Raw genomic sequence first — 22591 nt, forward strand, 5'->3', positions numbered from 1 at the left:
TTTAATGATGCGGGTTTTTGTCCGAATAAAGTCAAAACCATTGGAATGATTGCAATGCCGTGAGGGTACAGGTTCAACGCGAACATAACCATAGATAAAAGTGAACGAAGCTCGAATGAGAGAAAGAGAAAGAGAGTAAATGTGACCGAATTGATGTGTGGGTTGCCGCGAATGTTAAATTTAAAGAGGCAACTGAACTAGATGCAGTATATTCGTCAAATTGACACCAAATATCGATAAAGTATAGTTGCATGCCTGCGAGCAATTTTCGGTTATGCGCACGACTTATCATTAAAATTACGATAATATGTAATGGATATTGTTGATATGTACCGCCGATAGTAACAATAATACTAATGGGCTTTAAGTAATGAATGAGAAATTATTACTATTGTGCATATACTGTGTACGTCAGTGTTTATCGTTTTACTGTATAATATTTCATAACAAAAACACCATAGTATTTGCAATGAATGATGCAAAATTACGCTGAACACATGCAAATATTTACCACAACACTACGCTGAGATTTTGAGATAATTTGAAATGTCATTCAAAGATTATTTGAAATGACACCAATGTGTTGCGATCGCGTGATGTTCAGAAATTCGACGATTTAAATCGCGAAGCTCATTCATAAGTTTTTATGTTTGCTTGCTCTTTGTCAATTTCCTTTGGTTAGTTTTCAGTAGTTGACAGACAGAGTGTTACATAATGTTTTGGCTCTCTTATTTTCAAATGAAAGGATATCAAAATCAATATAAAGTTGATTTTTCCCACATTTTCTTATCGAATGTTCGGGAATGCAAGACGGACAGCGAGATTATATGGGATCATGTTAACTTTACCTCATTTTTTCGCACGTATATAAACGAAGAGATATTTATGCTCAAATCTGCTTCAAATTCAGCATGCCCGATTTTTTTCAGAGCGATCCGAATCTTTACGATTTTTTTTTTTTTTTCAAAAAATATAAGGAAAACTTGGATTAAGGTACTCGTAAAAATGCAAGCGAAATTCATTTTTATAAAAATCAAAAAAAAAATAAATAAGTAATGTCACTCAAATTCACGATTCAGTTTAGACGATTTAATGTCCAAAATATTTGAAAATAATAAACAAGGTAAATAAGTTTCGAAATAAAGTGGTAACATAACCTCACCTATATTTGTCACACAAAATATAACAAAATCGACGAAAATTCTAAAAAGATCCGGGCGAAATCTGTTTTTTCTTGTATTATCAAGGTGTCTGAAGCGAGTGATTTTTAGACCGAGTTTTGTTGTGAAAATCTGGGCTGACTTACTCCAATTGCATGATTCTGATCAATCCAAGTAGACGATTACATTCAAGATATACGCATTCTTAATATACAAGTCACTTTTTGACTTATTTACTTCATAACATAATTCATGATTCATCGCCGGCTGTTTTGTTTATTTACTGAGGATATATCTTATCTTGATTATATAATCAATTGACGATCTCCACAGTGGTAGCACAGTTGCCTAATTTCTTTTGTTTCAATACAAAACTCAGCCAAATAAACTATAAAATAAAACCAAAAAATAAAAACATCAACAAATTATAGAGAAAGAGAGATCTCTGTAAAGTGTGCAATAGAATCGCATGCAATCGGCCTTTTTTTTACTGTATTCACGGAAATAATAAACCTAGCAAATATGAACGAGAGTTATTCAATTAAAAAGGCACCCGCGCAAAAACGCAACAACAATAACATCCGAATAATAATATTCGAGAGAAGAAAAGAAGGAAGAAAGAAAAAAAAATCAACGACAAAAGAGCTGGCACAATGACGGTGTGTGCAATTATTTAGTGCGATTAGTTTAACACATTTTGCAATGGTGTTGGTAATCAGTGTATGGTGTCTCGCTTTCTATGACGTGATATTCGATGTGAATGATTGTGTGGTTGTCTCGTTTATGCTCGTCGATTTCATTGGTGAGAGTTGGTTAAACTCAAATGGAACGAATGACGCTCAACACTGTTATTCGAACTAGAAACAAAATGTTCATCGGTTTAGTTCACGCACAGGTGTTTTAGTGAAACAATCGTTCAATCTATTTAAGTATCAACTACAACAACAATTTCTTTCGTATCTTAATCGTCTTCAAAGCAATTGGTGTTTTTGTTTTATAGTTTTAGTAAAAAAAAAATAAATAAATAATTTAAATATATTTATTGAAAATACACGTAAAATATTATCAATAAGGTGTATGTTTATTTTTAAATTCGTTTAAATTTTTATGAACGTTAAAAAAGCAACAAAATTGTATATGCATGAAGTGCAAGCAAAAAAAAAACAATTTGTGTAACATTTGTCAAGCTAGTGCTCGCTGTCAAATCATCTTGCATTGAAATTATTATTTTATTAATTCGTAAGTGTAATCTTTGAACAAAATTCACCTTGCTTTTCAGTCCGTATTTAATTGGCCGGATTTGCGGACAGGCCAATGTATATAAACACATTTATGCGCCTTCCAAGAACGAGACCAAGTCCAATAGTTCCAGTTTCTTCAAGTTCAAGTTTAAAACAATATCGCTTGATTTCAGCACAAAAAAAAGGAAAAAAGTGTGTATGTGTAACCGTTGAAGCATAAAATGCGGTGGTCATTGTACAAAATGCAATCGAGTCCATAGTGGCGATATACAAATACCGCACACATTTTTTTTCGCTCACTATTATTATTTCCAACAACAATTTATTTACATGTTTTTTTTTGTTCTCTCTGTTTTTCTGTTCGTTTTTACGTTTTATTTCATCGTATTTTCTCGCCGCTTTGCCTTCATATCAATTCGTATTCGTCACATCGCGCATAGTGGCGTGATTTCGATGCGAAGTCGTGTGACACACAAAGGTTAAAACAGTATAATCGACACGTGGTGGATTAAGACAGGGACAGAAAAATCAACAACACATACGTATAATCATGGTCGCAATGGGTTGCAATGTAAACACTGTTGTCGTTGAGAGAAAGAGAACGGTGTAAAAGTGGAGCGCGAAAAACTGAATATTTCAATCGAATTTCAGTCAGTTGGCGGTGAATCGAAAAACGTAAAATGCAAATAATTTTGTGAGAGATGTGTGGTACACACACAGACACACACAGAGAGAGAGAGTTATATCGTTGTATATTCAGTTTTGCGTGCACACTGCACACACATTGTTAGAATTTCTTGGATTTTTTCTGTTTTATTCATGTGTCTGTTCAAACTCGATTTATACGAGTCGTTTGTTGTTGTTCTTGTTCATGCGGTTTTTTTTCGTCGAAACACAAACATTTCACAGTTCGAAACAAGCGTCAGTTGGTCGACGGAACTTTGACGGATAACAAGTGTGCTGCGCTCTCATATTACTTCTGATAAACATTTATCAATCAAACGGAGGGATTTTTTTTCGTTCGTTCGTTTCTAATTTGATGTAAATAGTAAAACATTCAGATTTTTTTTTCGTTTGAATTGTGTTTGTGTATGTGTGTTGTGTCTCACAGTAAAAAATTTTTAAAACGGTAAATCCACATTTCAATTTAGTTGAAATAACAAGAACACAAAACATTGAGAGATTGTTGCATGTGTTGCAATTGTGCATGTGCAGAGTCAGTTTGCAATGTGCCCATTAAATTCGCATAAGAATCATATCATAATCATACACTTACGCTAATCAGTTGGTTTTTTTTTTTCGGCTTCCATACGAAGTGTGACAATTTTCGTTTCCATTTCAAAAGTGTCACGATCAAATGCATTGATCAATAAATTTATGAAAAAATCGAAGAGAAAATTTTCCGCTGTTACCAAAAGAAATCTATTTGCATTGATAAGAAATTGAGCAATTATAGGCGATCAAGAACGAATCGGGTAAACGTTTATTATATTTCGAGGCACGCGGTTTCAATGTCAAACGGTAAATTTTTTTTCGCTTCGAGAAATCAAAGTACAAAATGACAACACATTCATTTGCATTGTTGTGTTCACAGTGAAAAATCTGATTTGATTAAGCAAGTCATCGATTGTCATACGATAAGTAAAATAATAAGTTTAGTGATATAGGAATTTTTTTTCTTTTTTCGAAAAAACCTTAAACCGAGAAATGACACTAAATTACATATCATTTAATAGACGTTTTTAGTTACTCGTTTTCATTCTAACATCGAATTAAATACAATGAGCCCAGCAATCTTCCGCCTTTTTTCTACTTCTCTAACTCTTTGCAAAACATTTGAATGATTTCTTTACAAACCTATATTTCACTTCATTTCATCAATATTGTACGCACTAATTGTTTTCGATCATTAATATTGGCAAGAAGCATTGCAACCATTCAAATTAAAATTCGAAATTATACTGCATGGGTCCATGATTCTCTTCGCTAAAATTCGATCATTTACTTTATTTTCAAAGAATCTATCTAAAAATAATATAAAAAAATCTGACCTTATTTTTCTCATTCAGTTTGCTTTGCAAATTAAAAATGAAATAACAACAACAACAGCAAACAAACAAAAATCATCATCGTCGTATAACGTTCAAAATGTGTGCCTGTGCGCCGTGTTTTGACGTGTGAATTATATCTATAGATGAAAAAACATTATGCACATGGGCTCGTCTTGCTACGCACAGCCACAACCTTCCTTTGAGAATTCACGATTCGACGCTTTGCCATTCTCTGTCTGACTTTCGGCTCTCTATTTATTTATATTTCGGTACGAGATGTGAGTGTGTGTGTATGTGACGATATTGCCGGTATAAAGAACTCATTTATTTTTATGTGAGAGGCGTTAAACAGTCTTATTTTTTCTCCTCTTCGTATCGACTACAACGGGTACAGTGCGCAGTTTCTTCAATATTTTCTCTTTCGCATTCAGAGATTTCTGTGAATGATCGCTGAGTAAATGTCTTACCAAGATACAAAATATCTCGAGTTGATTAAAATGTCGAATGCGAAACCTATGGTCATTCATGCGTTAATCGGATTCGAAAACCATAACATACTTTCTCACAGTGCGATTTCGCTTGGGTCAATATCTTCTTCGGCTGTTTAAGTCCATTTATGTAGTTTTTTGTAGTATTATTTTTAGCTTTATCGTGCGTCCAAATTGCCTACTATTCGAAAAGACGCAAGACTGATGAAAAATAAATGTCGAGAGTGGAAGAAACGAGAAAATAACAACAACAACAATCTGACCATCGACAATGACAATCACATTAGTATTCACACACATGAATCGTTCATTAAAAATGGGCTTTGATAAAATTTCGAAATTACCAAAATACAATACATTTCAACGTGTCGAGTATCGTCGGTGTGGTTAAATTCTTCGCTGTCATTGTGCTTGTTTTGACTGCGTGTGTCTCACATTTTTTTCTGCACAATTTTCTCGTATATTTTTCACGGTGACTTTTTTTTTCGTTATTCCAATAAATTTCTCTTGAGTGCCTTTCAGATTCGCAGGCGTTTGATTTTAAGTGGTTTGTAAACAAACAATTATAAACACAAACAGTGAATGAGTTCGTCCAAAGCTCAATGTCCAATGCGTCGATTTTTTCGTGCAAATTTTCATGGGAAATTCGGACCCACTTCAATCGGCAGTCGGTTTTCTTTTTCGTTCGAAAAGAAAAACCGAAGCCAAAACAAAGAACGATGAAGAAAATGACACTCTACGTTCATCGTTTTCGCATTTCTCTTTTATATTGCAGAAGTTCAACTGCTTGTCTTTGAAAAGCATATTTTTTTTTAAATATATTACTTGAGTTAATAATGGAAACAATCTATACAGTGATATCGTATCTAAATCACAAAAAAAACTTTCTAAAATTGAATCGCCGGAATATTCCGTTGTGCGTCTGAAATTACGCAATTCCATTTAATCTTAAAAGACGTTTGGTGTCGGCACGATAATGAGCACCAATGAATAGAAATTTGCCAATTTTGCACACTATCTGTCAATGTGCGACAGCAATAACTGGACTTGAATCACAAAGTATATAAATAAGGTCATCTTATTCAAGCGCATTCACGTATGTAGAACAAACAATCGATCTAATCAATTTGCCATCAAGACTCAAGTGCACTTGCTCGTTTCGAACTAATTGGGTGCATATTTAAAGTGTTATCAAATGTTTTGATTGTTCGACGATCGATCTCGAGACGATCGATCTCTAATTCTTTCACACCGATCGCGTTCTACAACGAATCGAAACGTCATCTTCTGTAAATTGGTTATCGATGGCGAGATAACTTCAAACACCTATAATTCGAACGTCATTTATCACATTTTTTTCGAGCCATAAACTTGAAAATACATATTTTTATCAGAAAAAGTGTCGAAAATGATTATATTAAGAGAGATAGAAGAGATACACAAAAAGAGTAGACAGTTTTTCTTCGAACAAATATTTTCTTAATCTGAGAACCATATTTTTTTTAACACCGAAACAATTTTTCCCTTTTCTTTCGTTCTTTTAATCTCTGTAGAAAAATCAACGAAACTCTCAAATAAATATGCATTCTTTTCCGGTTGACTTTGAATGTCTAATTCAATGTGTAATTCTCTTTCACTTGCAGCACACAAACTCAATGTTGTATTGATAAGAAATCCAACAAAAACTCTTCGAAAAGATGTGGCGTGTTTTTTGCTCAACGTTCAACAAGTTCAAATCTTGGAATCGATAGCCCATTGCTATGCACACTAAAAAAACGCCGTAGCACATTTCTTTCACCATGTCTATGCCTGTTGCTGTGACTGTGGGAATGCATGCATTGAATGTGTGACCTAAACGCACGTAACTCTTCGATAAGATTGTGTAAAAGTGATAAAAAACAATTCGATAGGGCAAAGAAAAGCGTTAGCCACAATCGCCCTTAAATGTGTGTATGCTTTTGTGTGTTTGTTTCATAAAAATTCGTTACCGTTGCGTTTAAAATACGTAGTAATTAAAAAATCAGATCAGCTTAAACTGTCGTTGCGATCGGTCGCATTTAATCAAAACTTATTTCGTCAAGCTCAAACACAATTCAACCATCTATCTGTAGTACACCGTCGTTGAATCAGCAATTAAAATTCAATACTATTTGCATTCGAAGCAAAAAAAACACACTTCGAAACATTAAAAAAAGGAGTGAGTGACCGCATCAACATAGTAAACTTACAGTTAATTAATTATACGCATATAGCTTTGTGTGGAATATTTTTTTTTTTTTAAGAATTAAATTGAACGGATCGAAAGTGCATGTGAATAAATTTGGTTTTTTTTTAAATTGCCAATAATTAGACGACAATTGAAAAATATTTCAAAAATCTTCGGTCGAGTTTATTTAATTGGATTCCATATAACCATGTGTGTTCAAATCGCTGATTCATTTGTTTTCCAAGAGACCAAACCGTAAATGTCACATCGTTTGAAATAATTCGCCGTAATCAATATTAAATAGATTTCACAATATTTCCGCTTTAAAGTTGAATATACATTGATTGATTGACTTTCTGATTAGAAAATAGAAAGAGCGTCATTTGTGCACGAGCGCATTTTATCAATCAAAAAGTCTGACGACTACGGTATACATAACAAATCGTTAAAAATATCGCATCGATTACATTTTATTACAATTATGCAAAACAATCAAATAAAGGTTGTAAACATTGACATTGCAAACACAACAATCATATGAAAAAATGTAATAGAATTATGTCGATCAATGTGTGATCTTACTGGCTAGCCGGCTGGCTCATTTTTTGAAATAAGCTACTATGTGAGTGGTTTATACCAGCTTCCAAACGGGTCATCGATTTTGTTTTTTTTTTTATCAAAAATAGTTGATAAGAGCTACTCTACAAATAAATGATTTGAAAGATAATACTGTGTTTTTGGTGATTTTTACGACGTATTTATCCTAAACAAAGTATAAAAGAATTAAAAAGTAGTAATAAGGTCGAAAAAACAGATTTCAAAGTTTATTCACAGTCTCGAGTAAAACTTGTCACGATTCACTTGAACCCGAATGATGAGTGTAACATGTTTTGAAATATCAAGTGTGTGCTTTTCGTATTTTGCTAAAGTCGTTTCGCGTATTTTTCCCGCAACTGATAATAGCAATGCTACGCAACAACAATCTCGATCGTCGATTGTACATTTCAAGTTTGACCTTCATTTCTTATTCATAGTTTGAAATGAACATTAATTTGACAATTTTTTTCCCTTAAAAAAAGTCATCGTATTTTTACCTCTTCGTTATCTAATAACTAATTATTTTCGATTTTTTTTTTCGTTCTGACAGCGTAAAATTCGCATCGTGTGAATAATCCAGAAGAAGAAAAAATGGCAAAGGAGGTAATCACCAAAGTGCGACCAGCATCCGAATTTAGCACAACAAAACGTGATGATGCAGTTAAACTGCGAGTTGGCACCGAAGGCGTTGCAGCCCAAGAACCGCTCACATTACCATATGTTTTGTATCGAACGGCCAAAAATTATCCCGATGTGGCCGCATTGAAACATAAAAATGCTGAGGGTACTTGGGATACGGTTACATACAGTCAATATCGTGAAAATGTCTTAAAAACCGCCAAAGTATTCATCAAATTAGGCTTAGAACCAAAAAACACAGTCGCTATTTTGGCATTTAATTCACCCGAATGGTTTTATTCCGAATTGGGTGCGATTCATGCTGGGTAAGTGAAGCGCCGATGGTTTTAGTTTTATGATATTTATTCTATTTTTTTTTTATTGTTTACCAGTGGATTTGCGGCTGGTGTGTATACGACAAATTCGGCAGAAGCTGTTTATCACGTACTTCATAGCTCAAATGCAAACATTGTCGTCGTTGATGACACCAAACAAATGGACAAAATTAAAGAAATTAAACATCGTCTGCCAAATCTGAAAGCAGCCGTTCAATTGTATGGACCATACGAACCATATGTTAAACGAGAAGATGGGTATTATCGGGTATGTAAAAATGATCACATTTTGACGTTTTTTGATGTTTTAATTAATTTTTTGTTTTGTTCAAATTCACACAGTGGTCAGAGATTCAAGAAATGGATTTGACTGGCGCCGAAGAAGAATTGGAAAAACGTATGGAAAATATTCATTCGAACGATTGCTGTGTTTTGGTGTATACGGTATGTGTTCTAATCCCCTGATCAACTTTCGCCTTCAACTTAAATGACACCTTTTTTGTTGTTTCGTTGTAGTCCGGAACCGTTGGAAATCCAAAAGGTGTGATGTTAAGTCATGACAATGTAACATGGAGTGCAAATGCAGTGGCCAATTGTTTAACAAATATGGTTGTTGGTGGCGAAAATTTGATATCATATTTACCGCTCAGTCATATTGCCGCTCAAATGATTGATATTTTCATTGCGATAAATTATGTGGCCACCGTTTACTTTGCCGACAAAGACGCTCTGAAAGGTTCTCTAGTGAAAACTCTTCAAGAAGCAAATCCAACGCGTTTTGTTGGTGTGCCGCGTGTTTATGAAAAAATCTATGAAAAAATGACGGCCATTGGATCACAAATAACTGGCATCAAAAAATTGATAAGCACATGGGCAAAAAGTGTAACACTACAACATTGGCAAGAAGCAATTGATGGAAAAGATGCACAATCACTTCAATATAAAATTGCAAAGAATTTCATTTTGTCAAAAGTAAAGAGTGCACTCGGTTTGAATCAGTGTAAATTATTGATTACAGCCGCCGCACCAATGTCACCAGAGATCAAACAATATTTTATGAGCTTAGATTTACCAATGTTTGAAGCATTTGGCATGTCAGAATCGGGCGGTGCACATTGTGTTTCGACAGCGGACAATTTCAATTTGACAACCGTTGGCAAACCATTGCCCGGCGTCGAAACATTGATCGTAAACAAAGACGAAAATGGCCATGGTGAGGTATGCATGCGGGGACGACATGTTTTTATGGGATACATTAATGAAGTTGACAAAACAACTGAAGCTATTGATGACGAAGGGTGGTTACATTCAGGCGATTTGGGTTATATCGATCAAAATGGTCTGGTGTATATCACCGGACGGATTAAGGAATTGATCATCACGGCCGGCGGTGAGAACATACCACCAATTCATGTTGAACAATTGGTTAAAAAAGAATTGCCAGCACTCAGTAATGCATTCCTCGTCGGTGACAAACGCAAATTTCTTACAATGCTTGTAACTCTTAAGGTATTTTTGTGATTTGATAAATTTACTCATTAAATAAACTCATCACATTTTATTGCGCTTTTCACAGACTGAAATCGATCTAGAAACTGGTGCTCCAAAGGATGAACTGGCGCCAGACACACTCACCTGGTTCAAAACGTTAGGTGTTGATTATAAATTATTGAGTGAAGTTCTAGAAGCTGGACCATGTCCAAAGGTAAATTAATAAAACCCCTTTTATTTCGATCGTTAACTGAATAGCACGTGTTCACCAACTCTATGTGTATATGAATAATTTTTTTATGATTTTGACTATTCTAAATGTCATATCTTATCTTATCTCATACGTACTTATCTCTGACCCAATTTTCTCTGAAATTTCTTAACCAGGTTTACGCTGCGATAAATGACGGCATTAGTCGTGCCAACAAACATGCAACATCAAATGCACAAAAGATCCAGAAGTTTACAATTTTGCCATCTGACTTCTCCATACCAACCGGTGAATTGGGTCCAACACTTAAGGTTAAGCGTAATGTCGTAACGAAAAAATATGAAGATATCATTGATAAGTTCTATGTATAGAAGAAAAAAACAAATGTGTGTTTATCGAATTTATGTCACTGTATAGTATATACTTTATTATTTTTCTCTCTCTTTCTCAATAAGTTCTGTGTTTGATCAAAACAAAGAAAAAACGGAACTTAACCGAAATAAATTCGCACAATTGCCATTTCTACTTAAAAAAAAACTGGTTGTTAAGTATTTATTTGTGTTTTTAAGGCATTCTATAGAACCGATCTACATTTTACTTTTCCGCACACACCTAGTGTGAAAGGGGAAAGTATTGCAATAGGTCAAAATTTACGAAACTTCAAAAACATGTTTTCTGGACGTTTCTGAGGTCAGAGAACCCGAATCAGGCCGTTTTGAGCATGGTTGTTGTGGGTCGCTTCCACGTCGTACGTTGTCCGCCGTACGCAAAATTTGTCCATCGATTTTCTCACCACCCAGAAAAGTTATTCGAAATCTGACTTCACGGGATGATTGGGGGTCCCCAGGAATAGAAATCATCAGATTTTGAGCGACTTTGGTTGATGGAAAAAAATTCCATGCCTGGAGTGATACCTATGAAAAAGAGTCCAATTTTCGTCCAAAAGTCATAGTTAATGTAGACTTAAACACTCAAAAATATGTATTGGGGGGTTTTTTGGCACGAGAAAACCGAATCCGACGTTAGTTTTGAGATACAATCAATTTTTAATACAGTTTCCTTGAAAAAATCACAAAAAATTTGGATTTTTGTATGGGAGCCATGCCTGTATGCTACCTTAATGACGTGAAACTTTGCACAGACTATTTTTTACACAAAAGTATAACATTCTGAAAATTTGAAGAGATTTCAATTAAAATTAGGGGTACCTCCCATACAAAATTTTCAATTGGCTCAAAAACGAATATTTTGTATGGGAGGTACTCTTGATTTTGGTTGAAATTTCTCCAAACCCTCCGAATGTTATTTGAACCGCTTAGAATAAAAGTAGTGAATGAGAAAAAGTGAAAATAAAAGTCGAACATAAAGTTTTTTTTGTATGGATTTTGTCTATATAAAAAAAAATTTATGTTCGACTTTTATTTTCACTTTTTCTCATTCACTACTTTTATTATAAGCGATTCATTTGTGAAAAAAATAACCTGTGCAAAGTTTCACGCCATTAAGGTAGCATACAGACATGGCTCCCATACAAAAATCCAAATTTGTTGTGACTTTAGTTATGAAAAGTATTTCAAAAATAATTTTTATGGCAAAATTAACGTCTGACATATTTTTTATAGTGTTTTGTTAGAAAATAGAATACTTTCAAATGTCGTACAAATGGGTTCATCATGAAAGTGTGAAAAATCTTTTCTCGGGTACTTCTGCTATTAAATTAAAGAATATTTCGTTGCCAAAGTTGAAACATATTTTTTGGTCTCGAACTTTACGCCACTTGAAAGACTTGAAGAATCGAGCAAATATTATTTTGAACTTTCTCAATAAAATACGCAACTACCACCGTGCGGAAAAGTTCGTCTCTTTAGACTCTTTATTTTTTTTGTGGAATCTATTTTTGAATACACATTTTTCAAAATACGTTATTCGTTTGCTATTTTTTCAAATATTTGTCAAAGTTCACACATCAAGAATGGTCACCTCTTTGCGTATACAGAAACAAACATTAAATTGAACCGATTTACATATCAACAAAATTGCTTAACCGATATTTCAAAAATACTGCGTATTAATTACTCGTCTTTTTCTTTATTATTGTCATTATGCAGATCATACGTTTTGTTCTTTTGTACTTATTGTTCTTTTGAACTGTTGGCCAGTCAAATATCAATACTTTAATTGGAAATGCTGCATTTTCTCTCATATCATGTGTTTATAAAATGAAATTAATACCATAAAACTCTTTTAATCGAAAACCTGAAATAATCAAAAATTCTTCAAAATCATCAAAAATCATGAACAAATGAAAAAAGTGTAGTTTCATACGGAAATTATTTTAATGAAGGGTAGGTATTTGCCTTTGTGATGCATATAAAAATGGAAAAGATGAAAATCAAATCGATCATATAATTATTAAAAAAAGTAATCTCTTTGTAAAAAAATTCGTATCCGATTTCAAGTAATCCATAAACATTGACCGTTTAATTCAAATAGACAAACAAAAAATGTCCAACAAATAAAGAGAGCAAAAAATTCCACTCAATAAAAAGAGCGGGATCACATAGTGCCATCTGTCCAATTCCATCGAAAACAAAACGGTAAAAATGGCAGTTGTCAAATCGAAAAGCGAAACATCTGAAACGAAACGGTAACACAATGAAACGATGTGAGAATATAAATGATGTGCGAAGCAGATGTGCGACCAACTTCGGTGTGTATCGTGCAGTTGTGTGTGTGAATGCTTTTGAAAAGAAGTGAGTCGAAAAAGAAATTTTGTTATTTTTCATTTTTCATCTGAATTATTCGTTAATTTTGATAAAATTCAATTGCAAATGTAAATGGAATTGGATTGGTAAGCGCTGATAGTGAATTTCATGTGAATCGTACGGGTTTAGCAGTGAAAATTGGCCATCAAAAAAATACGTCGTTTTCAATATATTTTAATATATATATTTGCTCTGGTGCTCTTCTACTTCTTCTTCTTCTTCTTCATCGTATTCGTTTCTACTACAGCTTCAGCTGCTGTGTGTTCTTCTTTTTGCGTACATAACGTACGTTTTTAATGCACACACTCACTACACACATTCGCGTTGCTCTTTCGCTCCATTTGTACGCGGGTCGTCATTAAAGCGTGTGATAGTGAAGAAGACGAAATGTTACACAAATACGAAAATTCATTTCACATTTCGTTCGAAAAAGTTTAATTTTTTTCCCCCAAAAATTTAACCAGCAACATTTCAAAGTGTCCATATTGATTTTGAAAATATTTTCGACACGACGCGTGCTTAAACAATTTCATGCCAGTAAGTTCTGTTTTCCTACATGAAGTGTGTTCGAATTTTTTTTGCGTCCTATGCAAAATGACATAAAAAAACTCACTCACAGTGTTGTCTAAGTGGATTTACGTCTGGAAAGGTTAGGTTTTGTTTCTGTCGAACAAAGTAGAGTATTTTTACTTCTTTCATTTTATCGCGTAGAATGTGCTCTCAATTACTAATTGAATTGTATAATTTTTCAATTTACCCTATTTTTCACACGACGAATTAAGAAGAGAAAAAAAAAATCAAATTTTCGCCGAATTTTTTTTTTGTTTTTTTTTTTTGCATTGAAAACTCCGTTATTTTCTGCTGCTGCCAACTGCTAAATGTGTTCGTTTAACAGTAAATTGAACAATGGAGCGCTTTTTTTTCATTTCTTGTGGTTTGAGTAGGATACACTTTTTTTCATCGCATGGAAAACGTCAAATTTCAACAAACACAATAACATTAGCATTACAGTAATTTTTTTCACCTTTTCTCTCTTCTATTTTTTTTATTCTTCCGAATTCTCGTTTCAGATTTATGAATTTTTTGTGAGTGAAGGAATTTTGCGTACATCAATAAATATTTTTGATTTGCTCGAACTTCAACAACAATAGCAACAAAAAAAAAATCAACAACGTATTCGAAAATTTTTATTGGTTGAACGAAAATATCTTGTGTGTGAAAGAGTGAATCTAGTTTGTAGTGATAATAATTTTCGTTTAAGCATATTAAGCTATTTCATCCGATTATCGTTAAAACACATATTTCATCATTTCGTGCAACATCTCGAACAAACACACACGTGCGAGTAGCGAAATTTTTTTTTGTTCTGCGAATCATCTCGCGCCTCTTGAACAAACAAATAAGAAAACCCATCCAATCCATTTTACGATAGACAATAAGCAAAACGGAATCGTTTAATCGAACCAATTTCAATTATTCTTCGCATAGAGCAGATCAAAGCGGTCCAAAGAGGGAAAACGAAAAGAAGAAGCCAGAACTGCAGCAAAAACAATAAAAAAAACAACAACAATAACATCGTTAGTAGCAACGTGCTAATAATAATTTGTGTGTGTGTGCGAGTGCGATTGGTTTTTTTTCTTTCAAACTTGAAATTGAAAAACAACAACTACGATGACAACCCAAGTGAATATGGAGGAAGCGAGCAAATTGCTTGACTTCAGTCAAAAATTGGATATCGGTTTGCTCGATAATATAGTTGGTTCGGTGTATGTAAGCCAAGGTGAACAGTTGCGATTGGCACAAGATGTGCTGACCACACTCAAAGAGCATCCGGATGCGTGGACGCGTGTAGATAGTATTTTAGAATATTCATCAAATCAACAAACCAAATACTATGCCCTGCAAATTCTTGAAGAAGTGATAAAAACGCGCTGGAAGATATTGCCGCGTAATCAATGCGAAGGCATTAAAAAATATGTTGTAGGCTTAATTATAAAAACATCATCCGATCCAGCTGTTATGGAAACGAATAAAGTCTACTTGAACAAGCTCAATATGATTTTGGTGGAGATTTTGAAGCGTGAATGGCCGAAAAATTGGGAAACATTCATCGGTGACATTGTTGGTGCATCGAAAACAAATGAAAGTTTGTGTCAAAACAATATGGTCATTTTAAAATTGCTGAGCGAAGAAGTGTTCGATTTCAGTTCGGGACAAATAACACAAACAAAAGCCAAACATCTGAAAGATACAATGTGCTCAGAATTTTCACAAATATTCCAATTGTGCTCATTCGTGCTGGAGGGTTCAATGAATGCACCACTAATTGCCGTCACATTGGAAACATTGTTGCGATTTTTGAATTGGATTCCGCTTGGTTACATTTTCGAAACGACGCTCGTCGAGACGTTGATATTCAAATTTCTAAACGTACCAATGTTCCGGAATGTGTCATTGTTATGCCTGTCTGAAATTGCTGGTCTTACTGTGCCGAACTACAATAACATATTCACCGATATGTTCAAAAAGACGATGTCACAATTCGAGCAAATGATTCATCCGGGAACGAATATGAATCAAGTGTACGCCACTGGTTCGGATGCGGAGCAAAATTTTATCCAAAATTTGGCCGTATTTCTGAGCACATTTTTAAAGGAGCACGGTGCATTGGTTGAAGGTGCCGAAACGGCTGAAGCATTGAAAAAAGCACTCATGTATTTGGTCATGATTTCCGAGGTGGAAGATGTGGAAATTTTCAAAATTTGCCTGGAATATTGGAACAGTTTGGCTAGTGACTTATACCAAGATTCCGTTGCATTGGCGCCCAGTGGTGGCATTTCACTCTGGAGCGGCGCATCGAATAGCCGACGACAATTCTATTCCGATATTTTATCGAAAGTTCGATATATTATGATCTCTCGCATGGCAAAACCGGAAGAAGTGTTGGTCGTCGAAAATGAAAATGGTGAAGTTGTTCGCGAATTTATGAAAGATACGAATGCCATCAATTTGTACAAAAATATGCGCGAAACATTGGTCTATTTAACACATTTAGATTATGCAGACACCGAACACATAATGACCGAAAAATTGAACAATCAAGTGAATGGCACCGAATTCTCATGGAAAAATCTCAATACGCTGTGTTGGGCGATCGGTTCAATTTCGGGTGCATTCTTGGAAGAGGATGAAAAACGCTTTTTGGTCACGGTTATCAAAGATTTGCTCGGTTTGTGCGAACAAAAGAAAGGCAAAGATAATAAAGCGATTGTTGCATCGAATATTATGTATGTGGTCGGACAGTATCCACGATTTTTGCGCGCTCATTGGAAATTCTTGAAAACCGTCGTTAATAAATTGTTTGAATTTATGCACGAAACACACGATGGTGTACAAGATATGGCATGCGATACATTCATTAAAATTGCACAAAAATGTCGACGACATTTTGTCACCATGCAACCAAACGAAGCGTGCACATTCATCGATGAAATTCTGGCGTCCATGAGCTCAATCATTTGTGATTTGCAACCACAACAGGTACATTTCTCATGGCCCTTTGTTTTTTTTATATTCCTCTTGACATGACACATTTCTTTTTTTTCTTTTGTTAGGTGCACACATTCTATGAAGCCGTTGGATGTATGATATCAGCTCAAGTGGATCAAGCGGCCAAAGATGCATTGATCGAAAAGTATATGGCGTTGCCGAATCAAGTGTGGGACGAAATCATATCGCAAGCATCGAAGAATGTAGATTACCTGAAAAATATGGCAGCCGTCAAGCAATTGGGAAGCATTTTGCGAACAAATGTTCGTGCATGCAAGGCGCTCGGCCATTCGTTTGTCCTGCAATTGGGTCGCATCTACTTGGATATGTTGAATGTGTACAAAATCATGTCGGAGAACATTATTCAAGCGATCACGGTGAATGGTGTTGCCGTCAACAATCAGCCACTGATTAAGGCAATGCATGTGGTGAAAAAAGAAACACTTACATTGATTTCCGAATGGGTGGTACGATCAAATGACAATAATGTTGTCATTGATAGTTTTATACCGCCATTGCTTGATGCTGTTTTGCTTGATTATCAGCGATGCAAGGTGCCCGAAGCACGTGAAGCTAAAGTACTGAGCACAATGGCAGCCATTGTTGGTAAACTAAAAGTCAGCATCACATCAGAAATACCGCAAATTTTCGACGCTGTATTCGAATGTACGCTTGACATGATTAAGAAAAATTTCGAAGACTATCCACAACATCGGGTGGCATTCTATGAACTGTTACAACAAGTGAATGCACATTGTTTTGATGCATTTTTAAATATACCGCCAGCCCAATTTAAATTGGTATTCGATTCAATTGTGTGGGCATTCAAGCATACGATGCGCAATGTTGCCGATATGGGATTGCAAATTTTATATGTCGTACGTATCCATTTGCAATGAATGTTTTTCTTTTGTGACGTTTTAGTAACGATATGATTTTACATTTTACAGATGCTCACAAACATTGAACAGAGTTCACCGTCAGCAGCACAAGGCTTTTATCAAACATACTTCACGGATATTTTGACACAAATATTTTCGGTAGCTACAGATACATCGCATACAGCTGGTTTGCAATTGCATGCTCAAATTTTGGCTTACATGTTTACATTGGTCGAAACGGGTAAAATTACCGTCAATCTCGGCCCAATTCCAGACAATACAATCTATATCCAAGAATATGTTGCATCGCTGCTGAAATCTGCATTTAACCATTTGACCGATAACCAAATTAAAGTGTTTGTAACCGGCCTCTTCAATTTGGACCAAGAAGTGTCCGCATTCAAAGAACATTTACGAGATTTCCTCATTCAAATTCGAGTAAGTTGCTTTACGATCCGCCACTTTCTCCATTCGAAATCGAACATTTTACCATTTATGTTTCCTTCATTAACATTTTACCTTTTTTTTCGAATGCACAGGAAATAACTGGCGATGATGATTCCGATTTGTATTTGGCTGAACGTGAAGAGGAATTGAAAAATGCACAAAATACAAAGAGGCTACAACAGATGTCGGTGCCTGGTATCCTTGGTCCTCATGAACAACCCGAATCAATGCAAGACGAATTAGATTTAAGTTAAATTTAGTTTACTCAAGTGCAGCCGCAACAATAATAACAAAAAAAAACAGCAACAACAAAAAAATTTACAAAATGAATACTAACAATAACATCATCATCATTTCTAAAACAACAAAAAGTGTATTTTGATAAGGTTTAAAAGAGAATATTTAGAATAACCGGTGAACAAAATTCAATCTGAAAATGAAATCAATTTAAATAAGCGCAAAGTACACGCAAAAAAAAACAACAAAACCAAGATGATATATAGTATATAAATGAGAGAAGAAACATATAAATCATTTTTCAATACAATTAGAATATTTTTTTTCTTTTTGTCACATACCATACACACACACACTATCAAGAATAGAAAAAAAATTATACATTTTACATTGGGGTGTGAGCCACAGAGACCGAAAGGAAAGCACACACACACATTTAAATAGATTTTGTAAGAAAATCAATGAATTTAATCTAAGTAAATAAGAGAAATCAGCATAAATTCACCGATGCAAACAGCAAATCAATACAATAGGAACACAAACATCGCAAATAGAACATAGAATGAAATTTTAATACAAACTTATTAAAATTTAAAAAAAAGAAACAAAAAACGAGAGATGATAAAAAAAAGAATTTTTTTTTTGTAAGAAAATCTAAACTATGTTAGACCGAAAAAATGGCGAAAAAATCAAGCAAAAAAAATAATTATTATTAATCTAATTTTGATGATTCTAGAGATTGGAGCATAAGTGATTTTTTTTTGTTGTTGTGTTTACAATATTTTTTTTTGATTGGTATCTGAGAGAAAGTGAAAAAGATTAAAGTGTGTGACCGCGCCGCGTGATTGAGTTTGGTTTGAATGGGTGCCACAACTGCATTTTTTGTGGAGATAATGAATTTTGATGAACGATTGAAACACAAACACACACAATGCTCCACAGAGAGCACCACATTTTTAGACATTTATTTTAGCCAAAAAAAAAAAAGAAAAGAAACAAAAAAAATGAAAAAGTTTTCCTCTTTTTTTATTTTTCGAAAAGATGAATTCGAAAAGATAAAAATCTGTTGCAAAATGCCGCATTTTAAAAGTAAACTTATATTTAGTTTCATTTTCTTGTTTTATCATCTCCAGAAAAAAGAAAAGAAATGGTGGTGTTATTTTATACGTTTAACACAATATTCCACGTACACATGGGAAATCAAGTACAATAGCTCGATCGATAACATTGATCAATAAGCAATTACAATAGGCCGAATTAAGCACACGATTCTATAATCTGGCATTGAAACATATGAAGAAAAAAAAACTAATAATAAATTCACCAAAATGTTGATGGTAAAATACGATCCTTTCAATTTGATACAAAAAGGCGCGTAGCATCGACGTCGTTAACCAAAATAGAAAGGACTATTTCTTTGTCTTTGATACACATTTTTTTTCAGTTTCAATTCCATTGTCTTTATTTTCTTCTAACTATTACTTTTCCGGCACACCAAGTGTGGAAAGGGGTATATTTTTTTCTATGTTATCTTTGATAGCACTTGTGCTTTATTCGCCCGCGTTTTGTAAAATTAAAATTATAAAATCAACCTCGAAAAATAAAACTGAACGAAAACAGAGCATAATTTTTGATAGAAAAATCATTGAAAAATAAATCTGAACCGAAAAAATGGACCAATTCGTTTTCTTAAAGAAAAACAACAAACAAACATCTACTTAAAACGATGAAAAAAAAGAAGTAATTAGAATACATTTTTTTTCTTGTGAAAAACAGAATTTTCTGTAAATTTTATTTTTGAATTAGCATCTAGATTCTAAAAAATCATTCAAACATTGAGACAGATAGTGAGAGAGAAAGAACTGTAGATGATAGAGCATGATAGAAAGAAAAAAAGCTGAACATGATCACCACATACAACATCAAATACAATTTATTTAACCTGGAAACACAAGACGTATTAGCATGTAATTTAGTATCCAATCATAAAAGCATATTCAACAATGACCGATTCTACAATGCTCCAGAGAGAGCAAATCAGCCACATGAAGGAAATTCACTATAGTGCCCGTAGTCGAAGAAATGGAAATGAATGACAACAAACAAAACACACATATACATATTAAATATAGTATATATATATTAGAAAAACAAACAACATTTTGGATAAGGGAGACAAGAAGGATGTTTTTAATGCAGCAACCAACGCTAAACATCTTTTGGCAAAGAATTTTTCCGTTTTTTTTTTCATGTATATCATTGATTTGCAAGTAAAAGGAAATTTTTGAAATAAATTCACTTTTATTATGAAAAAAAAATAACCAACAACGACCATGTTTTCCCCCCATTTTATTCATTTGCCCAAAATTGAAAGAATGTGAGGATGAGTAAGTCATTTCGATGTGTTTTATTTATAGGATCGCGTAATAAACTGCTAAGTACGTGCGAAACGTGCTGCTAAGCCGAGATTTTTCAGTGTTGTTTTTTCCCTTTTGCAATTTTCTATCCACACGGTGTACGGTAGAGAGCATTATTGTGACGAGAGAACGAACGATAGATGTGACGTCAATGGTTCATCAACACCGTTCTAATACAAAAAAAAAAAAAAAACACACAATAATTGTTATGTTAGTTGTGATATACGTTGCTATAGCGTGTGTTATTTATCGTGGATGTCGCATTCATTTATTATGCATTGGAAATGTAAGTACTTGACGCTCTGTCAGTCTATTTCAACATTCCCATACACTTATTGTTCTGAAATACACAATCGCGTCGAAAAATGAATATCGCACACGCGACTCTTCATTCTCTTTCTCGCTCTATGGTTCTCCTTTCCTCTCTCTCTCTTTCTCTATTTCGTTCAAAATGTGTCATGCTGTTTGCGAAAAATGCGCGTCTATAGAAATCTATCAAACAATGTATGTACTTGCCTATGTGTATGTACGTTGTTGATGTGTTTGACATTTACTCATTGAAATTGGGTGGAATATGGAACGGTTCGATTTGTTTTGGAATTGACAATTCTCATCACTACGAGGAAAATTTAAACACTTTATTGAAAATACAAAAAATGATCCGAGTCTGTTATTTTCTTTAAAAATCTCAGTTTTAGCTTGCATGAAAATGTATGATTTTTTAGCTTTCAACTGTAACATGTTTTTTGAACGGCAACACGATATTTGGGCTGATAAAAAAATGATTACAAGAAATATGTGAAATTTTAATTTTATTGAGAAAAATTTGATCTTTTTGTTATTTTCATAGTTATAAAGATAAAAAATTATCAGATAATCTTTATTTATTAAAGGAGTTGACGTCGAAACATCTCATTTTTATACTAATTTTAACTGATATTTTGGTTGATTTAATTTTTTTTAACGTTTTTCTTATTATTTGCCGGCTTGGTGAATGGCATTGTATTTTTTCATTTCAACCGTAATTGTAGAGACTCTCTTCTGCAAAGTTCAATTCAAAAATACATCAATGAATAAATGATTATGAAAATAGTCCGACTTCAATTCAATGCATGTGATCATCATCATCAATTAAAGTGGAAATGTAATTAAAAAGATGTTTAAAAAGTTGTAGTGGCTTAAAAACTATAAAATTGAGCTTTTTTGTAAAACTCGGTATGCGGTGTTTTTGATTCGCGGTCCATAACGAGTCGCTTAGTTCCATTATTCTAACGGAAAAGGAAAATTGATAAAAAAATAAGTTTTTGTTCGTTAGTTGAATTTTTCAGAAAAAAATAAATAAATACCATGAACGAATTTCATTCAATTTCGGCTTTTGTTTCCAGCTTGGGTGCCAAATGCATTTGTCTGCTCGTACAAATTATCTGTTTGATTTAAAAATGTAAATTAGTTCGTCTAATTTAATAGCTGGAAAGTAAAATCAGATACATACGAATTCCTGTAAGGGCTACTTTACATGCCTCAAGCATTTTTGACGCTGCCACATATTTGGCTTCATCCATTCCATCCAGTTTAAGAAGTTTTGGCTAAGAATTGAATATTTTCCATTGATTAAATTAAATAAAAATAAAAACAAGCATTACTTACATATTCGTCGTACGGAATAGCAGTTACATGGAAAATAACATCGTGGCTGATGTAGTTTACCACTTTCTTTATGATATAATACGTTATGGCTTTTGGTACTAAATCATTCATATTCTGTTTGACTTTTTCCATGTATAATGTCAATTTTTCGTATATATCTGGAACACCTTCGTGGAGTAAACTTTCGATTTTTTTGGCTAGGCTTTTTTTGGATGCGCCTCTTTCTTCTTCTTCGTCACCTTCAGAGTCT

General features: G+C 33.8%; 1 protein-coding gene and 1 long non-coding RNA gene across 2 annotated transcripts; one reads left to right on the forward strand and one right to left on the reverse strand.

Annotated features, from left to right (window-relative positions):
- The first annotated feature begins 3319 nt into the window (after positions 1-3319).
- Positions 3320-18372, forward strand: LOC116337222 (exportin-1). Its single transcript, XM_031761619.1, has 11 exons — positions 3320-3530; positions 8294-8687; positions 8754-8964; positions 9039-9140; positions 9213-10205; positions 10273-10401; positions 10575-10763; positions 14820-16703; positions 16778-17590; positions 17663-18031; positions 18133-18372. Exons 2-11 carry the CDS (start codon positions 8335-8337, stop codon positions 18292-18294), a joined length of 5205 nt encoding a protein of 1734 aa, XP_031617479.1. The 5' UTR covers positions 3320-3530; positions 8294-8334; the 3' UTR covers positions 18295-18372.
- A 3119-nt stretch (positions 18373-21491) lies between these two features.
- On the reverse strand, positions 21492-22585 carry LOC116336949. Its single transcript, XR_004200760.1, has 4 exons — positions 22342-22585; positions 22187-22280; positions 22041-22118; positions 21492-21962 (listed from the first exon to the last, which is right to left on the reverse strand). It is a non-coding gene; the product is annotated as an uncharacterized LOC116336949 (long non-coding RNA).
- Between the last annotated feature and the right edge of the window lie 6 nt (positions 22586-22591).

The sequence above is a fragment of the Contarinia nasturtii genome, unplaced genomic scaffold (assembly GCF_009176525.2).
Source record: "Contarinia nasturtii isolate CC-2019 unplaced genomic scaffold, AAFC_CNas_1.1 Cnas_scaffold_220, whole genome shotgun sequence".
NCBI lineage: Eukaryota > Metazoa > Arthropoda > Insecta > Diptera > Cecidomyiidae > Contarinia > Contarinia nasturtii.

Excerpts from the sequence above, each read along its gene's own strand:
- LOC116337222 (XM_031761619.1), top strand. The coding sequence starts at position 8,335 with ATGGCAAAGGAGGTAATCACCAAAGTGCGACCAGCATCCGAATTTAGC. Across the intron at positions 10,402-10,574 it reads AAGCTGGACCATGTCCAAAG|GTTTACGCTGCGATAAATGA; the intron begins GTAAATTAATAA and ends TTTCTTAACCAG. Across the intron at positions 18,032-18,132 it reads ATTTCCTCATTCAAATTCGA|GAAATAACTGGCGATGATGA; the intron begins GTAAGTTGCTTT and ends TCGAATGCACAG.